We start from the raw sequence: 19,944 nt of genomic DNA on the forward strand, positions 1-19,944 counted from the left end.
TTCTCTGCTGATGCTGCCAGACCTGCTGAGTTTTTCCAGTTCTGTTGAAGGGTCATGAGGACTCGAAACGTCAACTGTGCTCTTCTCCGCCGATGCTGCCAGACCTGCTGAGTTTTTCCAGGTATTTCTGTTTTTGTTTTGAACCAATTAATATGCTTTGTGTCAGGTTTTATCAGTGTCATCCCATTAATTGTATACTGAAGTGAGCATTTTCTGTTCCACTTGTTGATGTCCCCTGGCTTTGCATATAGTAAGTTCCAACCCAGTGTAATCTTCACGTGAGGAGACAGAGGATAATTGAAGCAGGGCGAGTGGGCATATTTCAGTTCTCACTTTGAAGTCGCACATTCAACTCCGTTTTATATTTCCACTATAAGTTCTTATATCCATATTTATGATTGAAACTGACTCTGTAAACATGACTCAATTGTATTTCACCTTTTTGTCAGTGGTGGCTTTGCAATGCCTTCACTGGGAGCAGGGAGTGTGTAATTTACAAATTAATAGTTTGTAATAGTTTACAAAGGTACTTTCATTATAAATTATTATGCCCACATTATCATGGAAAAAATTGAAGCAAAGTGCAAATAAACCTAAGATTAGTAATACACGATGTATTTTTCCAGTAAACTTTTAAATCGGTGTACAGTTCTGATATTTTCTATCGACTTGCATTCAACCAGGCTAAGTAGCATCCTTGAACCTGTTGAGGCTAGACATGTCTGGGAAAGGGCTGTGTTATTTGGATTACAATTGTTAATGTTTCCATGTAAAATTTTTCTGCTCACTGTTTTAGCTAAGTTGTTGCTTGTTTAATGCACAAGAAAATTTTGCATAAGTTAATCAGTGTAAACAGAATGCGGTTGAATTTCACTTTTGTAGTTCTGCTTCATTCAATGTTTAGCACATGCAAATAAACACCTTTAATTTCCACAGATAGTTATGTAATCTGGTGGTTTTCACAATATGTGGAGAGCATTTGTCCATATGAGGAGAGTCCACACATGGTTTACAGCTACATTGATATGTAGGTTGAGTGCAGAATTGATACCCATGACCAATGTTTAGCTTTGTACACATGGTATTTATCTTGAAGCAAGGCGTGCATAGTATCCTCCAGGCTAATGTGTAGCTGTGCACCTGCGCAGTTTAGGAACATGCCTGTCACTAATTGTGATCAAATGCCTATACACATTTTAGAAACATAGAAAATAGGAGCAGAGGTAGGACATTTGGCCGTTTAAACCTGCTTCGCCAATCATTATGATCATGGCTGATCCTTTATCTCAACACTGTACTCCCACGCTCTCCCCATAACCCTTGATGCCTTTCGAGTCCAGAAATCTATCTGTTTTCTTCTTAAATATATTCAATGACTTGGTCTCCACAGCTCTCTGTGGTAGAGAATTCCATAGGTTCACTACCCTCTGGGTGAGGAAGTTTCTCCTTATCTTAGCCCTAAATGATCTACCCTGTATCCTGAGATTGTAACCCCTTGTTCTAGACCCTCCACCCCCACCAGCTAGAGGAAATATCATCCCTGTCAGAATTTTATATCTTTCAATAATATCCCCTCTCATTCTTCTAAACTCCAGTGAATAGAGGCTTAGTCAGCCCAATCTGTCCTCACATGACAATCCTGCCATCCCAGGAATCAGTCTGATGAAACTTCACTGCACTCCCTCTGTGGCAAGTATATCCTTTCTTAAGTAAAGAGATCAAAACTGCACACAATACTCCAGGTGTGGTCTCACCAATGCCCTGTACAGCTACAGTAAGACATCCTTGCTCCTGTACTCAAGTCTTCTTGCAATAAAGGCCAACATACCATTTGCCTTCTTAACTGCTTACTGCACCTGCATGCTTGCTTTCAGTGATTGGTGCACAGGGACCCCTAGGTCCCTTTGGACACTGACATTTCCCAGTCTAACACCATTTAAATAATACTTTGCCATTCTGTTTTTCCTACCGAAGTGGATAACTTCAATCTTATCCACGCTATACTGTATCTGCCATGTATTTGCCCACTTGCTGAACCTGTCTAAATCGCTCTGAAGCCACTTAACACACTCCTCATTGGTTAAAGAAAACTGATCATCATTAGATGGTTAATTAATTCCACTAAAATTGCAATATGTTTATTTCTTTAGTTGGTTGCTGAGAGACAAGAACATGAAACTGCGCACGACTTATGTCGGGTTTACTGATGCAGTCGATGATTTTTTTGATGAACTGATTCCTAAAGTTATCCCCTTTCAGGTGAGTTTGACCAGTTCATTACTACTATGACTGTACAACTAAGACTCTAAAAAATTGCTATTGATGTTGCAGACTTTATTAATGTTCCTCTATTGTTTGGAAATAGCAAACTGACGTCCTAGCAACCAGCGTTTGTTCTGATCAAGGTATTTGTGATTTGCAACCTGTTGGACATCAGCATAAAACATCCTTTTATGCAGACGATGTACATCACTGATCTGGTTGGTTCCTGCCCCCCCCCCCCCTTACCCCTTTTTCAGGATGATGATTAATTTCTTAAAATTAATAGTGCTAAGGCAGAAACCTTGAGTTGATACCATTCATCCCCACATGATTTTAGGGCTCTTCTACAGTAACCATTCCTGGTCGATATCCAGCAACTCTTGCTGCAAGCGTATGTGTCTGGATATTTTCTTCGTAAATCTCTTGCTCTCTCCACATTCTTTTCTATACGATCCTCCAATAAGCCCACTTCTCTGACCAAGCTATTGGTCGCCCCACCTAATATTTCCTCCTTTGCCTTGGCATCTATTTCTTTGATTATGTGAAATCCTTTTGGCGATCAATCTAGTCCATCCAATTCCTTAATGTCCTTTAGGAAAGGAAACCTACTGTCCTCACCTTTTCTGGCCAATGTGTAACTCCAGTCCCATACCAATGTGGCATTGTAGCAAGCCATTCAGTAATATCCAACCACTATTAGTGGTTCAGGAAGAGGGTCCACCACCACCACTTTCGTGGGGCAACTTTGAATGGGCAATAAATGCCAACCTCACCGGCAATGCCTACAAAGAATTAATAATGAATAAATAAATGTTGTGGGCGAGAACTGGATCAGGTTTGGCAGCAGATTCGTAGATGGCCAATGTTCCTTATCTAAGCTCACGATTGAAGGGCAGTCACTTGGACAAAGTAATGGAAGGTGCCTGATACCATGGCGCTACCCCGTAAAATGTCAACACCTCCAGAACTGGAGAAAATTGACAGAAGAAAAAAAGAAAACTATTGGGATTATTAAAGATGAGTTTTAATCATCAAAATAGCTTCTCATCGTGTTTTCTTGACTTGCAGTACAAAAAAGGAGGCCCAATCATTGCTGTACAAGTAGAAAACGAATATGGTGGCTATGACAAAGATCAGGAGTACATGAAATTTGTTTATGAGGTAATTATGTTTGCTGTTTAGTTATGTGAATGAAAATAATGTACCATAATGTAAGTTTAGGTCTTGTTCCTCTCTCAATCCATTCAGGACCATTCTCTGGATAAACAGGTGAGGGTGGGAGATGGTGGGGGGTGGGGGAAGGTGAATGACCTGGTCCTAGGCCTCTGCTAATTCCACTCTGGTAAAAGCTTCTAGGAAGAATAAAAAGTATCTGATGGTAACCTGTGACTTTTGTACTCACATTGCCTACTTTTGGGAGAAATCTAGGGTCTGTTGCCGGAGGTCACTGGTAACGGTTGTTGGCTTAGTACAAAGAGGAGAAGAGTCAATTCTCTCTTAACTCTAAATTCGCTTGATTCACGTCGTTAGGTCATCTACATATAACTTATGCGTCTGGTTAAATATAGATATGCAGTTTACAGCAGGTTATACGGTTTTATACCCAAAACTAGGATCTAAACACACACCCACTAGGTTTCTCTGACACTCCCTGAGTGGTCACAATATAAAAGCTAATACCCGAAAAGGAGAGCTGAAGCTGGCCAGGCGTTCCGTTCTTTCTCTCTCTCTTGTGTCTCTACGTTGGTGACGTAAGTTCTTCCGCTTCTGCGATAGTTGGTCTCCGGAGTTCTCGCTGGCTCCACGCCCAAAGTTCTTCATTCTTATTCCGAAATCTTATCTCTCCAAGCTGTGCTGTCTCTCTCCCGTTGGTTTAGGCCTGCTTGCCTTGTCTGTGGCATCTTCCCATTGGCTTTGTCCCAAGGACTTATGTAGCATTACCTCATTACTCCTTTCCTATGTAAGGACTTGTGTCTTATCTCATTCCCTTTGTTCTTCAAGAAAATCTGCTACTTCAAATGGGTTCCAGCCAGCTCAGGCCAGTGACTGGAATCAGGTTACTTCAGGTCAAAAGTTGCTTTTGCCTGTGTCAGCAGTTCGGCTGCAGCCCCTGGCCAACAGGTCAGTGGCCCATTCCTACAGGTTTTCTTAGGGTTTAATGGCCAGAAACCATGAGCGGGATTTTCCAGTCCTACCCATTGTGGGACAGGAAATGCCTGCCCAAGGTCAATGGACCTTTTGCTGGTCCATCAAATTTTCTGTCCTGCCCACAATAATTCTTGTGGCGGGCAGGACCGGAAAATTTAGGCACATATTCAGGACTGATGTTAGGAAGCACTCCTTTAGAAGAAGGGTGATTGGCACAAGGAATGGTCTACTGAGTTGAACAGTGGAAGCAAAAGCTCTAGACTTATCGAAGAGATAGTTGGTTCTCTGAAGAGAAAATCATAGTTTTTGTAGAAGAATGAGCTACATGAGTCAGATGACCTTTCTCATTTGCACTAATGTTTGTCATTCCCGGCTGAAAGAGTGGTGTGTACTAGGGGGAGGATATTTGTAAACTGAAAGGCATTTTTTTCTCATCCTTTGTGCCATTATGTCTCCTGGCCTCTATTTGGCATCCTGGATTTCGCTGTATGGGAAACAGCACAAATCAGTGCCCTACATCTTGGATGCATTATTTACTATTATAATTCATACATGCTACAGAATACTTGGCATCTGTGTGATATTCATACCAATGAGAATGGGACAAACTTTGTCACGCTGAAGACCACCCCCTTCATTAGCTTGAGTTGACGGTGCGTCATCTTAAATAGATGAATGCTTATGTTGAAATGTTGAGAAAACTGATGTTTTGCAAGTATGCTAAGCATTCATGTGCTGCTATTGCTATGGTTAAAATGAGTGGATTTGTGAATTGTAGCTCCAACAGGAGGGTTATGCTTGGAAGTATAGCCGGTTCTCCAACCTGCCGGGATTGGTGAATTTGCCTGGTGCTGTTGACTCAATATAGTTCCCTGACCAAGGGTAATATGGCTCAGTGCCTGTGTGTTTACCTCTGCAAGACTCCACTCACCTTATCCCAACGGCCCATGGACTGTTAATGTTACTGATGACCAAGGGAGTAGTCAGTTCCCTACTAATGCTAACTGTTTGAACATGTGATTTAAACATTTCTTTGTGCTGGTTATACTGGAGCAAAATGTGAGGTGGTCTCGCACAGTCTGCCTAAATTTGGTTCAAGTGACTTTGCTCACCAGTTGTACGTCCATTTCACATTGTTCCAAATTATGAAGCATAACTCGCCACCATAAATGCTGTTTGTTTACAAGGAGCAAATCTGAACCATTAAATTTGAAACACTGACTACATTGCAGTAGCAGAGAATATATTGCATGTATTGTGCAGGCCACATATTTGATGTTCTTGTTGGCAGTTTGAATAAACAAACCCAAAGTCATTTCTGTTTTGATCTTGAAAGGCCCTGTTGCACAGAGGGATAGTAGAATTACTCATGACTTCAGACAACCAAGATGGACTAAGTAAAGGATCAGTTGATGGAGGTATGTACCATCCTGGGGAATTAGCATGACGAATTATTTCATGAAAATTTTAATAATTATTGTGCAGGGAATAGAAGTTGAAATAAAAATGGTACTTCCATAGTTATTCATGAAGCAGCTTCAGTTAATTTTGCTCTGGCACAAAAACTAATCCTGGGTCTTAGGCTCTGAAGGTTGGAGACTGATTGCAGTCCCAGCCCTGACCACTATAGCTTCTGGCGCTGCATGGACTAGAGAGCTGTTGGCCAATCAGATTGTCCGGCAGTTCTCTGGGGCAGGACTTCTTCCTGAATGAAGGGTGGAAGTCCCGCCTCTGGCTATGTAATGAATGTTGGAGTGTTAAACGGCTGTGGGGCAGGCGAGATCAGCAGTTCTGATGAAGAGTCATTCGGGCTCGAAGCTTTGGCTGTGTCCCACTCCGCAGATGCTGCCGGACCTGCTGAGATTTTCCGGGTATTTTTGTTTTTGTTCTATATCAGCAGGGATGTGTTCTCTGCCGACTCTTCAGATGGTGGGAAGGGCAATCCTGCTATCCTAAAAATCCTAACCCATGTTGTACGCATGACAAGCACATGGAAACTTTTCCAATGTACACTGTTATTAACCTGTAAAGTCAGGAGAAAAAATAAATGTCCTACTTGTACTAATTCATTTTGATACACTTTACAGCTTTACCAACTATCAACTTTCAAGAGATGGATTCCGGAATGACATTTATGAAAGGTCTAGAAGTAAGATTGTTTCTATATATTCTCATCACTTGGTGAAAATATTTATTACTTGCCAGGATCTGCAATATTTTTAACTCAGAACTTGCAACTGTCCTCCTCATCCCATTGTTAAAAAGGGGTGAAAAAAAGGCAGTGTCAGGCAACTGGATGAGTATTGCTGAGTTCAGAGATGCTGAGATGTAAGATTTCAGCTCTCAGCTACAGGTCCCGGTACCTCTGCAGTTCAGTGCTTTTCAGGGAGTCACTGAAGTGCTGGCAGGAGGGTCGAGTACCAAAGTAGAATGTTTTAGTGCAGGTGTGGAGAGGGTTAACTTTTCAGGTTGCTATTGGGAGTACTTAAAGATGTAACATTTAATCCAGCCAAGGGAAGGGTGGGGGTTGGCAGGTGAGAGGCGAACCAAGAACAAAGGGGGAAGCCTATGATCAACTGAGAGATTAAACAGCAAAAGGGATGATAGTGAAAGGTAAAAAGAGATAGCAATAGGACAAGTAAAGGAACAAAGATGGGCCTAGAGGTGTAAAAGTGAAAAGCAGAAGGGCCAGCAGCTACCATCCAAAATTGAAACCTGTATTAGTTGTGGTGCTACAAGCATGATACAGCTGTTACATGATAATGTAAAACTGCGAGGTCAAATTAAACTTGATTATTTTAATTGGTCATAGCCCATTATTGTGACCACATTCAGAAAACTACAGAACCTAGAGGGTCAAGGTTGGATTCTTGGATTGTGTCAATCCCTGCCAGATAATGTTAGGGATGCTATAATTAACCTCAGAGCCTTGGGTTACAAAGGGTAAAGCATCTACTATAGATTGTTGGCAAAGGGCGCATGCGGTGGGGTGAATGCATGCAAATGTGTGGATTTCCACTGTGAACAGGTTTAGATTTGGTTGTGATGCCTTCCACGGTCAAATAATGTGCCAGTGTTCACTCTTTAAGCTGCCAAGTGGGACTAGGTATCGCAGAGCACTCAGCATTATGGAAACATATCTCACTGGAGTATTAGCACTTTCATGGAAGATAGAGGACAAGGGGAAGAAGGTTGAATGCTAATAACTAGGGAGGCAGGATATCACAATCTCTAAGTAATTGCCAGTTAATACCTGGTGGTGTTGCTAATGCTAACCCCTCTCCCTCTCAAATTCTGCCTTTGTGTGTTCTATCTTACAAGTGATCTCTTCCTGTGCCATAAGTATTTCTATGTATTCCTCCACTGTAACTTAGCCAGCCTTTTTCTCTCCCTTTGTAGCCTGGCAAACCTAAGATGGTGATGGAGTACTGGAGTGGCTGGTTTGATAATTGGGGAGGTCATCATCACATCTATCAGGAAGGTATGTTCGTTTGTTTCAGCTTTTTTTGCAAATCATTTTGTCCTTTTTCCTCCTTTTCATTGGTTTTATTTTAGTAAATAATTTATTCTGCAGCCTCAGTTATCCACAATAATTATTGTGAAGGTTGGAGTTGGCTGAGAGCAATTTATTGTTAGTTTAGCTAGGGTTTTATTTTTATGCATTTGGTGTTGACCTATTTGTCATGATAATAAAGCCCTTCCAAATCTTTGCCCTGGTAGTGATAACGTTAGCGGCAAATTGCAAATTGTTGTGGAAATAAAATGTGTGAAATTAACTCTTCATTCCTTCTCGTGATTTTTTAATTTTATTTTACAGTCTGCCATCAACATATCAAGAACGTAATTACAATGAGATTTTAAACAAACCTTGACAGCACTGGTGAATTAGCAAACCCCACTAGAATTCTTAAACAGCAGGACAAATGCAGTTGCCCCAGCTGAGATCTGTTGAGTGTAAGAAAATATCCAAAAACAGCCCCTTCACTTGCATAATAATTAACCATGTGAAACACTTTTCGGGTCTTCAATGACCTGAACAACCACAGGACATCCCAAATCATTTCACAACCAATGAATATTTTTTCAAATTCATTTATGGGATGTGGGCTTCGCTAGCTGGGCCAGCATTTATTGCCGATCCCTTGTTGCCCTAGAGGAGGTGGTGTGGTGCTGCCTTCTTGAACCCTTGCAGTTCATGTGGTAGATACGCCTACAGTGCAGTTAGAGAGGGAGTTCCAGTGACCCAGTGACAGTGGCAATATGTTTCCAAGCCAGGATGGCGAGTGGCTTGGAGGGGAACTTCCAGGTGGTAGTGTTCCCATGCGTTTGCTGCTCTCGTCTTCCTAGATGATAGTGGTTGTGGGTTTGGAAGGTGCCGTCTAAGGAGGCTTGGTGAGTTCCATCTTGTAAATGGTACACGCTGCTGCCGCTGTGTGTCGGTAATGGAGGGAGTGAATCTTTGTGCGTGGGGTGCCAATCGAGCGGGTTGCTTTGTCCTGGTTGGTGTCAAGCTTCTTGAATGTTGTTGGAGCTGCACTCATCCAGGCAAATGGGGAGTATTCCATCACACGCCTGACTTGTGCCTTGTAGATGGTGGACAGGCTTTAGGGAGTCAGGAGGTGAGTTATTTGCCACAGGATTCTTAGCTCCTGACCTACTCTTGTAGGTCCAGTATTTATATGGCTAGTCCTGTTCAGTTAATAGCACATTTCATGTGGATTGACTGTTGGAATGTAGGGAACATGACAGCGATTTTGCACACAGCAAGCTCCTACAAAAAGCAATGCCATAATGATCAGATAATCTGTTAGTGATGTTGGTTGAGGGATAAATATCGACTAGGATAATGCTGGGACAAACTCCCATGCTCTTCAAAGTAGCTTCATGGAATCTTTTATGTCCACTTGAGAGAGCTGACGGGGCCAGTCTCACCTGAAAGATGGCACTCTGGCATTGCAGCACTTCCTCAGTACTGTAGTGAAGTGTCAGTTCAAGCCTGTAGGGTGGCTTAGGATAGAACAGGGATTGAACCTGGGTCTTTGAGAGTTGGGCCACTCATTACCTCATTTATTGGAGAAATGTTTTTATTTTTAAAAGAAAATCTGTTGGCATAGAATTTTACAGCATAGAGGGAGGCCATTCAGCCCATCATGCCCATGCCAACTCTCTAAAGGCACTCTCCACCTAATTTTATTCCTCTGTTCTTGCCCCGTAGCCTTTAAAATGCTGCTTTGTCAAATATTTATCCCTTTCCCTTGCAAAAGCTTTTATAGATTCTGCTATTTACCCCCCCGGCCCTCCCCCTCACAATTTCTGGTCAGACAATCCATGTCCTTCTTCTTACCCCTTCCTTTTTTTCTTTCTCTGGTCACCAACAGACTCCCAATTTCTTTATCACCTGATTCCTGAACAGTAGTCCAGCAGTATTTTCAAGGAACAGCAAATACTTACTGCAAGGAAAAAGACAGCTGTGTGTTTTTCCTGTTTGGCCAGATGTTCAGTCATTGTAGTAATGCTATCTGCAAAAAGTAATGGTTAGGCGACACCACGATCTATGTCTTTGAAACCTGTAGATTGTAGGAGAAATGGAAGACTGATGAACGGGAGCAATTGCATGTGTTTAAACGCCTAGGAAAGAATGATTTAGAGGGTGCAGACATGCAATGAATCTTAGAGGATAGTGTATTTATTTATAGCTTAGGAGGAATAAATAAGAAAAATTAAGGGAAGCATCAATCTTGGTAGCATAGATAAAATGGAGCTAGGTGAACATAGTTACAACAGAAAGAGGTAAAGTTGGATCTCCTGTCAATAATAGCAGCATTAATCTGCCTGCATTTCTTTTCCATACAAATGTAAGTCTTGTACATCAGTAGATCTATGTTTCTCTGTTAAGTTTCCTTTACTTCTGGCTATACATATAGCAGAGCTATTATGTACTACAGGAGCAGGTTGTGTTTGAGTCTCAATGGATATATTTCTTTATCTCACTGCATGAAAATGTTACTGTTGATTTCTTCCGCAGGAATATTGGATACCATTGCGGCACTTTTAAACAAAGGGGTTTCCATCAATCTCTACATGTTTCATGGAGGAACTAACTTTGGCTTTATGAATGGTGCTCAGGACTTTGACACCTATATTGCTGATGTCACCAGCTATGGTGAGTACACTTGAGATGTCGCCAGATTTTCCTCAATTGTTTGGCAACTGTTCCTTTTAGGAGGTCAAAATCTTATTCGATTCTTCAAGCAAATTGCAGCAGTCAGTCCTTGAGGCTTCACAGCCAGATGCAAGTACTTACAAATTAGTTGTAGTTTCTCCATTTAATGAGCATTATTAGGACAGGATTGCATTTTCAATCAGCTTAATGGGAAATCAGATAACCATTTGTAGATGTATCTGCAGCAAAAGCAAAAGTTACTACATGGCTTTTTAAGCATCTCTTTACTGTTGCGATTAGTGCAGTCAAACCAGAGACCTGAAGAAGAGTCATACTGACTTGAAACATTAACTGTTTCTCCACAGATGCTGTCAGACTTGCTGAGTTTTTTCAGCACTTTTTGTTTTTATTTCAGATTTCCAGCATCCGCAGTATTTTGCTTTTTTTTTTCAGAGACCTATCCTGACTTGTAGGGCTCAGGGTCACATTGGGAAGAGTATTTTGCAACTCATCCAGCAGGCGAGGCCTGTGCTAAGAAAGTGAAATGGTTTACAATGAATACAGACGCGGAAATATTAAGTAAAGGTGTGCAATGGGAGAGAATTTAATTCAATCTGGTAGCACAATGTGAATGCATTTGTGTAAACTTCCTGAAATCCATTTGATCATCTTTAGTTTGCATGATAATTTGGTCGTCAAATGTCATGTGACTTTACCTGATCTGTAAAGGAATCTTAAATGGAAAACAGCAAATGGTGGAAGAACACAGGTAGTCTCCATCTGTAAAAGGTAAAGCCATTCTTGCATGAAGATCTTTCATCAGCCTTATCAGGGTGAGCAAAATGGAGAAGGCAGGAGAGAACAAGAGACAATGGATTAGTGCACAGATATGCTAATTACTATTTCAAAGAGGCAACTGATATGTTTGATAAAAGCAAAAAACTGCGGATGCTGGAAATCCAAAACAAAAACAAAACTACCTGTAAAAACTCAGCAGGTCTGGCAGCATCTGTTGAAGGGTCATTCGGACTCGAAACGTTAACTGTGTTCCTCTCTGCAGATGCTGCCAGACCTGCTGAGTTTTTCCAGGTATTTTTGTTTTTGATATGTTTGATAGCTGTAAACAGATCAATAAAAAAACACAGTAAAAAGATGAGAAGTCATAGTTGATAAAGAAATACCAGCAGTCAACTTGTGAAAAAGACATTGGAGAAATGGAAAATTACTAAAGTAAAAAAGGCTCTTGAGTGAAAGAGAACATGGGGAGGGAAGAATGAACAGGTGAATCTGACATGAAAGTCAGGTTAAAAAAACAGTTTTTTCTTCTGTTTCTAAAGAGGTTGTTTATCCTGAGATCTTGGGAGGCTTGCTATGTTTAGTCCCTTGGTAGAAAAGACTCAGATGATCACTTTGTTAAGTTCATTTGCAGCAGGCTGTTCTATATTTACTTACGTGTCTTCTATTCTTTGTTCTGCTGGGTGCTGGCTCCTGCACTTGAACATGCTGACAGTGCTTTAATTTGGATTTGCATTAAATTACCAGTGTCATCGTCGTCATGATTTTGGAATTGGAAAGGTGCTGATACCTGATTAGAAAATATCAGTCTGTTTTCACAGCTGAACCAATTGAAGCATCTTCTATCAACTGTAACTTGCATTTATATAATGCCTTTGATGCAGAAGAATGAAACTAGGTGCTTCAGAAGAGTGTTATCACTCAGACAGGTGACCAAAAGCTTTGTCAATGTGGTAGAACGCAAGAAGTAGGAGCAAGAGTAGACTGCATGGCCCATGGAGCCTGCTGTACCATTCAATATGATCATGGCTGATCTTGGATTTCAATTCCACTTTCCTGCCCACTCCCCATATCCGTTAATTCCCTAAGAGATCAAAAATCTGTCTATCCCAGCCTTAAATGTATTCAGTGAAGGAGCACCCACAACCCTCTGGGGTAGACAATTCCAAAGATTCACAACCCTTTGAAGTATTTTCTCCTCATTTCAGTTCTTATCCCTGGCCCCTTATCCTGAGACTGTTGTAAGAAGTGTCTTAAAGGAGGAGCGAGAGATGGAGAGGTTTAGGGAAGGAATTCCAGACCTGAGGATCTAGGTAGTTGAAGCACGACCACCAATGGTGGAATGGTCTAAATCAGGGTGCACAAGAATCAGGCAGGATTACATAAAATTATCATTTGCACCTTGTCCTTTTTGAGTTTGAGGGAGTGTTATTTAATCTAAAGTGTGTTCTATCCCCAAACTAACGTTTACTTCTAAGTTTTAATTGTGGGGCCTTTTTTCCTTCAGTCAGATGAGATGGTTTATAGCAGGCTTTTTGCTCGGCGGGGGGGCCACCTTTGCATATTTTTCTCACTCAAGGGGCCAATGAGCAGATTTCGGAAACATAAGGTTTGGCACAACGATAATGTAACTTTAAAAAAAATAGTTGGGTTTTAAGGAAAGAAACAATTGCTGAGCAAAATTACAGCAATGTCATTGCAGTAAACTGTTAATTTAAAAAAGAGTAATTAATAAAAGTGAGCTGAGTGTGTGTGTCCAGCTCACTCCCAGTCTCAGGGTGCTCACTCACTCACACCCGCCCGCTGCGAGTTGGTACGTGGTGGTGAGTGTGAGTGACAAACCTGAAACTGGGGCGCAAGGCAGACCCGCAATCCAACCCCCCCTGTTTCTCTACCCCCCCCCCCCCAGACTCTGTCTTTCATTCTCAGTCTCTCGTACTCCCCACCCCACCCCACACACAGCCTCTCACTCTCCTCCCCCCACCCCCCCCCCACCCCCCAACACAATCACTCAGCCACACACTCCCCCCCACGCACTCTCACTCGTCCACACACTCACTTAGTCACGCCCTCTCACTTCACCTGCCCCCCCCTCCCCAGACACAGACACTCACCATGGCACCGCCTCTTCCCGGGCCTGCCAAAACTTCGCCTTCCATGGGCTTAACGTGACTTTGCCCCCCCCCAGGCCGCCAAAACCTTGTCCTCCAGGGGCCTGACGGCTCCAGTCCTGACGTTCCTGGCTCCGCGGGCTCCAGCCCCATCATACCTTCACTTCCCTTGGCCAGGCAGCCCTCAGTACACTCACCAACACCAGTGGCTACTGCTCTTCTAGTTAGATACTGCCCCTTTCCCTCATTTGCTGCTGATAGGCTCACTAGTGAGCCTATCAGCAGCAACTGTGGGAGAGAAGGAGCCTCTAGAGGAGCAGTTCCATGCAGAATCTTCCATTGAAACTCACCTGTTTGACTGTAATTTTGAAAACTGGTTCCAGGGGTTGGACAAACCTGGTTACATTATGCTATAATATACATTACACTACTATAGTTACATTTCACAATGCTGTAGTTGAGTTCCATGTAGTACTATTTAGCCTTGATTATTAATAATTTGGTAGTTACAGAATGACAGAGGTCAGATTTCACTTGACGTATTGAGCTCTGAAGAAGAGCCATAGGACTCGAAGTGTTAACTCTGTTTCTTTCTTCACAGATGCTGCCAGAGTTTCTCCAGCATTTTCTGTTTTTATTTCAGATTTCACTTGTGGGTTTTTTTTTAAGTATTGAATAAGATTGAACCTATTGGTTGACATTTCTTCATTTGGCTGAATTTTCCACCTGTGTACCAGATTACGACGCACCCTTGTCCGAAGCAGGAGACTACACAGAAAAATATGTTCAAATTCGGAAACTTTACAGCAAGTACTTGGGTAAAAAGACTTTCCTGAATTCTATACACTACTTGTTGAGAAAATGAAGTCTGTGGATTTGTTTGTCCAATCGCCTAGTCTTAGAAGTTGAAAGGGTGTGATTGTCACTTAGTCACCGCACCCTCCTCCCTTCACCCCAACCTTTGCAATACCATCCATGTTTAGACTTCTCTCTTTGCATTATGTGTAGAACATAATATAAATGATCAGGTAGAAGATGTACGCACTTCAATAACATGCTTTCTGAAAGCATTGGGATTTCTGTCAAGGTGTCCATTTCCCTGCCTATAGCTCTAAAACTCAACTTTGATTTCTGTCCCTTAAAACGTGTTTTGTCAGCTGACTGGAAACTGTGTCTGCAGCCTGGTCAGGTTGATGGGACTAAAGTATCTGCTGTGGTATCCAATGCACAAAATACCCATAATTTATCGTTAGATTCAGGATGCAGATTGAGCAAATTGCTTGGTGACTAGTGTGAGAAAGGTTGCAACAGGAGCGAGAATTTGGATTTGAGGCTCAATGTGTAAGGAGCTTTACCCTGCAATTAATCTTAGCCATATCTGGCTTTGGAACGATTGATAAATCCGACCCTCTGCCCTCTCTTACTCCACTCATGTCACAGCTTGAGTTAATACCGCATCATCCTTGCACCAGAATTTCTCTCTCAGTTTGAATGTGCAGTTTGAGGATTTTAATGTGCGATCATGTGACCTCAGCATGACTGCCAATTAAAAATTCAATTCAAACAACAATCTGTAAAGTCAAAAACCAAACTCATTTGCACTTGCAGAGAGCTGGCGCGGGCTTGAGAGGTCAAGTGATGACCTCCTGTGCTGTAACCATTCTCTGATTTCATACAAGATCTTTTTCCTAGTCCCATTCTTCACCCCCACCCCCACCCCCAAAATGTTCTTATTGATATTTGTTCATAAGTTGTGTTAAAAACCAGGCTAATTTTTTTTCGCTTTGTCACAGATCAAGAGTTACCTGAACAACCTGCTCAAATGTATAAATCAAAGTACTCCGCTCTTCGTGTAAAGGAATACATTCCTTTGTGGGAAGTGCTCAGTCAATTAGAAAAGGTATATTTTAGTGACTGCGACTTGTGTATCTTTCAAGGCAAATTATGCACTAGAGGTGAGTGAAGCTGGTGCGATTTAGATTCAGATGATAAAGGATTTGGGCATAGGAATCTTTATCATAAGTTTACAGCATTTAGACCACAGGCGGAGTAACACAGGTGGCACGCCCACCCGGAAACCATGTTGGCGTGAAGCCGACAAGCTCCACACTGACCAGCCCCGTAGCAATAAAGCTGAGAGGGGCTGATTAACGTAGGCCAAGTGGGACTTCCGCCCCTCTGATTGGCCATCAGCCCCAGCAGAGTCAGGAAAGGATTAGTGGCAGCTGCAGGGACTGCTGCTGAAGAGACCACTCCAAGGCCTAGGATGCTCGGAGCAGGTAAGTCCGGGGCCTTGGATCAGGGGGATATGGGTGGGTTATGGAGAAGGGGCCATGGTGGGGTAGGGAGTTAGTTTAAGGGAGTGAATGTGTTTGAAGAAAGTAGCGTTCAGTCTAAGGGGGCCGACCTGCGATCAGTAAAGGGCAACGCCTGAAGCGAGCGATCCCACCCTCCCTTCTGCTCTTTAAACATTGTGGTTTAAAAAAAAATCGGGTTGTCCACTCTTGCCCTGCTGTCCACGCCAAACATATTACGGCATGAGCAGCGTATTATAAGTTTCAACAGGTTTGATAACAATCCTAATTGACCCATAATTAGACGTTTGAGTGCTGTCAATTTCGGTGCCGCCTGCCCATGATTTTATGGGGTGAGCTTGCGAGTGGGCGAGAAGATGGTGGGATGGGCAACCACCCATTTTACGTGCCCTCCCTCCCCTGCGGGAAACACGCCCACTGGAGGCATGTGGAATGCAGCCCCACAATTGCGGTGGTCACCTGCTAGCAGGGTGTATTAGAAAGTGACTAATTTTCTCCCACATGATAGGGTGGAACTTCCAGTTTGGGAGTTCACTTATGAACACTTAATAACTTGCACTGTGTTCCTGTCCTTGTTATTCGTTCAAAATGTTTAAAACAAACATCTTTGGTAACTAATCAGAAGTTCTATGTAAGTGAGTCCCTAGTGTCACTCATTTCTGCAGGCGGATGTGTCAAGCAGAGACTAGGCATTCTCCTAATGAGTCTACTGAACCACTTGAAGGCAAGTAACCTCAGTCCATTCTCACCCATCTCCCAGGAGCTGATAACGAGGCATTTTAATAGAGGGAGAAAGCTGGTGCATTCCTGCTCTCGGCGGAGAAATGGTTTGTGAGGAAAGCTAAAAACGTGAGGTAAAGTTAATGAGGGAAGAGATTCAAGTACCACCCCAATAGTTAATTGACCACAAGCTTATTTCTTTGAAATTTAAAAGGCGCAACATTGTTTGAATGGACTGAAGTTGCATTGTTGATTTAAGTAAAGTAAAAATATTGTAGCAAGCTGGTTGATGTTTGTTTACATCATTTCAAGTCCTTTCTTTGCGAGTGCCGCACTTGAGATTTAAATTCATCAGGGCACAACAAGCTTACCAATTTTATTGATTGTAATGTTATTCCCTACAGGATCCGCTACTAATTTTGGAATAATGTTTCCAAAACCAGCTCCTCACTCCCGCCTGCATGCCAACCATTTTAATGTGGGCAGTGTGAACGGGTTAATTGACTTGGTAATGAGCTCAATTTCCAGTTCATTATTAATTTAAAAATGGCGAGCAGGCTGGCAATTTTGGCACCCGCCCACCCACCACATTATGGGGACCAGGTTGTGGGGTAAGGCGAGAAAGCGGTGGCTTACTTCCCTTGTGTTTTATCACTACTTGTATTTTACTATCCCTGCTGAAAACACACCCAGCGGTGGGGGATTTGGGGTGTAAAATCCATATTTGTTTTATTCTTTTATGGCATTGTGAGCATCACTGGCCAAGATTCGTTGCTCATCCCTAATTGCCCTTGAGAAGGTAGTGGTGAGATCATTATCACATCAGGTGGGATTCAAACTTGCAGCCTATGCCAGTGCTATGGCCTCATTGTCTGAACACTGAGGCAAGATGTTCCTCAACACACAAGGGCCATCGGGTCAAACTCAAAGCTTCTTAATTCCTGCTCTGTTGGAGGTTCTCAGAATCTGCTGTGAATGGGTCTGGGGATATTTCTTGGGATCATGTTGGTAGGTGAACTATGCATAAATGTTTGATGTTACAGAAGTAACACGTTTCACTGTCTTTTGTAGCCAATTGAAAGTGAAAAACCTATTAATATGGAAAACCTGCCAATCAACAACGGCAGTGGACAAGCCTATGGGTACACGTTATATAACACAGTAATAAATAGTGGAGGATTACTTCATTCAATGCAGAATGTACGGGACAGAGCACAGGTAAACAAACAAACTGTTCTTGTATAATTTTGATAAATGTCTATAATCTTCCAAGGTGAGGGCTGTCAATGCTGAGGAAGATTCACAATTCAGCACTTAAAATCTCACACTGGCAAGTCAGATGGAGGAGTAAGAGCCATGCGTATATTAAGGCATCATTCCATCAGAGGAACTCAGAGCGTACATTGTTTGTGTTTAAAAAATGTTTAAAATTGCCAAATGTTGAATTTAGCAGTTTTCCTACTCCTGTAGATCACTCTACAATAGATTGCAGGGGAGGAATAGTCCACACTCAATATAATTTCTGCATCCTCTAAACTTAGTAACACTGGGCATGAGGGATGCTTAGAGGTATCGTGCAACTGGACTGGGATTTCCCACTCCGGGTTTAAGTCCCAAGGCGGGGATGGGAAGCGAGAGTGTTTACTGCCGCGGAGCCCAGCGGGAAATTGCGCTGAATTGTGTGATGATGGGCTCATTAATTATGCAGCCAGGGGTTTCCCGATGTTATGCGTGGTGAAGTGGGCAGGAAGTCGTGTGCCCTGCTGCCATACCCGGGTGCCATGTTTAAAAGGCGCCTGGACAGATATAGATTTATCGCGCTCTTAACTATGGGCCGGGACGTGGAACACAGAAAGCAAGGAGCACTGCCACCCAGATCCAGCGATGCTTCACTGGGAGTACTGCTGAATGCAGTGGAGGAGAAGAGGGACGTCCTCTACCAGAAGGATGGAGGAGAAGGGCCCACCCGAATCACCAGCCCTGCATGGGAAGCAGTCGCCAGGATGGTGAGTGCCAGCAGCATTCACCAGTGGACCACCCTGCACTGCAGGAAATGGTGGAATGACCTCATCCGCACTGCCAGGGTAAGTGAACCCTCTACTCCACATACTCACCTCACTGAGTGAGAACTGGGGCATGGGCCTCAGTGGCAAGGCCACCATCTGTGCTGCCCACGATAAAAGCGCATCTTAGCGTGATGCACCACAGCCCCATTGCAGTCCATGTAGTTTGCAGGTGGAGAGATGACAGTGGGTCTTTGACCCTGCCCCCCACACACACGGTTCATAGTGTTTGGGTCGGCGGGGGGTGGGGGGAGTGGGGAGATGATGGTTGGCGTAGAGGGTACCAGCATTCACTGCTGATGCCATGCCTCTCTTGGCCTTATCCTTCTATCAGCACGAACTTACCGCTCTGGAGAGTGCTGCCGAAGAATCCTTGTGGACGAGCTGCAGTGATTCTTTCACGTGGCACACAGTAGCCAGTGGGTCATTGGTGAAGACTGGCATCATGCGAACGCAACCTGCTTCCTAATTGCTCTCAAACCATCTCCTCTGCCTGCACAGGACAAGTTAATGCACAACAAGCAAGAGAGAGGGACGGGAGGGGGCATGGCTGAACTCCAGCTCCTCACACAATTCGAAGCGAGGGCAGCTGACCTGGCAGGGGAGGTTTGGGGACTATTCGTGTGCAAACGGTGAGGTCAGCGTCCAGCCTCTATCCAGTAAGGAACCACGTATACTGTCTTTACATTAAAACCTAAGTGTCATGCTCCTCAGTGCCAGGTTGCAGGCAACCCATACACCCTCTCTCACTCGCCTTCTCCTTTTTTGATTAAAGGTGCTAGCAAGAAGAGGGTGAGGCCTGACCCTGAAACCGAGTCCAGCTAGCCCACAGAGGAGTGAGGATGATGAGGACATTGAAGATATTACACCTGTAGAGCTGTCATCGCAGTAACCTGCACCCTCCACCAGCGCAGAGAGACACACCTGGATGGGTACTGGATCTAGTTCAGGCAGGGTCTCGCATTTTAGTGGTCACCACATGGACACATGTCCGAGGCAGGGACAGCCAAGGTCGCCAGCACTCGGAGGGCTGCTGGGGAAGAGGCTTCTGCTAAGTCTGAGTCAAATGACAGGGCTCTGGGAGTGGTCCTAGACAAGATGCTGGAGATGCAGCAAGAGACGGGGGAAATATCAGGTGTCAGAGTAGTGTGCGAGGCAGAGGAATTCGCCTGCCTGCTCTTCGATGTAGTGGCACCGACATGTGCGAGCATCAAGGTCTCCATGGGAAGGGTGGCGGAAGCCATGGAGATTCTGGTCCAACAGAATCCCCAGTTTCTGCTGTAGATGCGTGCAGACATGCGTCCCATCATTGTAGCTGTGAGTGAGCTTTTGCAGTGGTAACATGAGAGGAGTACGGGACACCTTGA

At 43.5% G+C, this 19,944-nt stretch overlaps 1 protein-coding gene across 6 annotated transcripts in view; it reads left to right on the top strand.

The window, feature by feature from the left end:
• LOC144669312 (beta-galactosidase-1-like protein 2) overlaps positions 1-19,944 on the top strand; it is a 97,045-nt gene that overhangs the window by 20,701 nt on the left and 56,400 nt on the right. For all 6 annotated transcript variants that reach the window (XM_078531687.1, XM_078531679.1, XM_078531673.1 and 3 more), the window contains 9 exons: positions 2,151-2,259; positions 3,331-3,423; positions 5,747-5,828; positions 6,498-6,559; positions 7,810-7,891; positions 10,436-10,573; positions 14,217-14,297; positions 15,273-15,379; positions 17,586-17,732. In XM_078531687.1, coding sequence (XP_078387813.1) covers positions 2,151-2,259; positions 3,331-3,423; positions 5,747-5,828; positions 6,498-6,559; positions 7,810-7,891; positions 10,436-10,573; positions 14,217-14,297; positions 15,273-15,379; positions 17,586-17,732 — 901 coding nt within the window. The remainder of the gene's footprint in view (positions 1-2,150; positions 2,260-3,330; positions 3,424-5,746; positions 5,829-6,497; positions 6,560-7,809; positions 7,892-10,435; positions 10,574-14,216; positions 14,298-15,272; positions 15,380-17,585; positions 17,733-19,944) is intronic.

Source organism: Cetorhinus maximus, chromosome 2 (assembly GCF_964194155.1).
Source record: "Cetorhinus maximus chromosome 2, sCetMax3.hap1.1, whole genome shotgun sequence".
Classification (NCBI taxonomy): domain Eukaryota; kingdom Metazoa; phylum Chordata; class Chondrichthyes; order Lamniformes; family Cetorhinidae; genus Cetorhinus; species Cetorhinus maximus.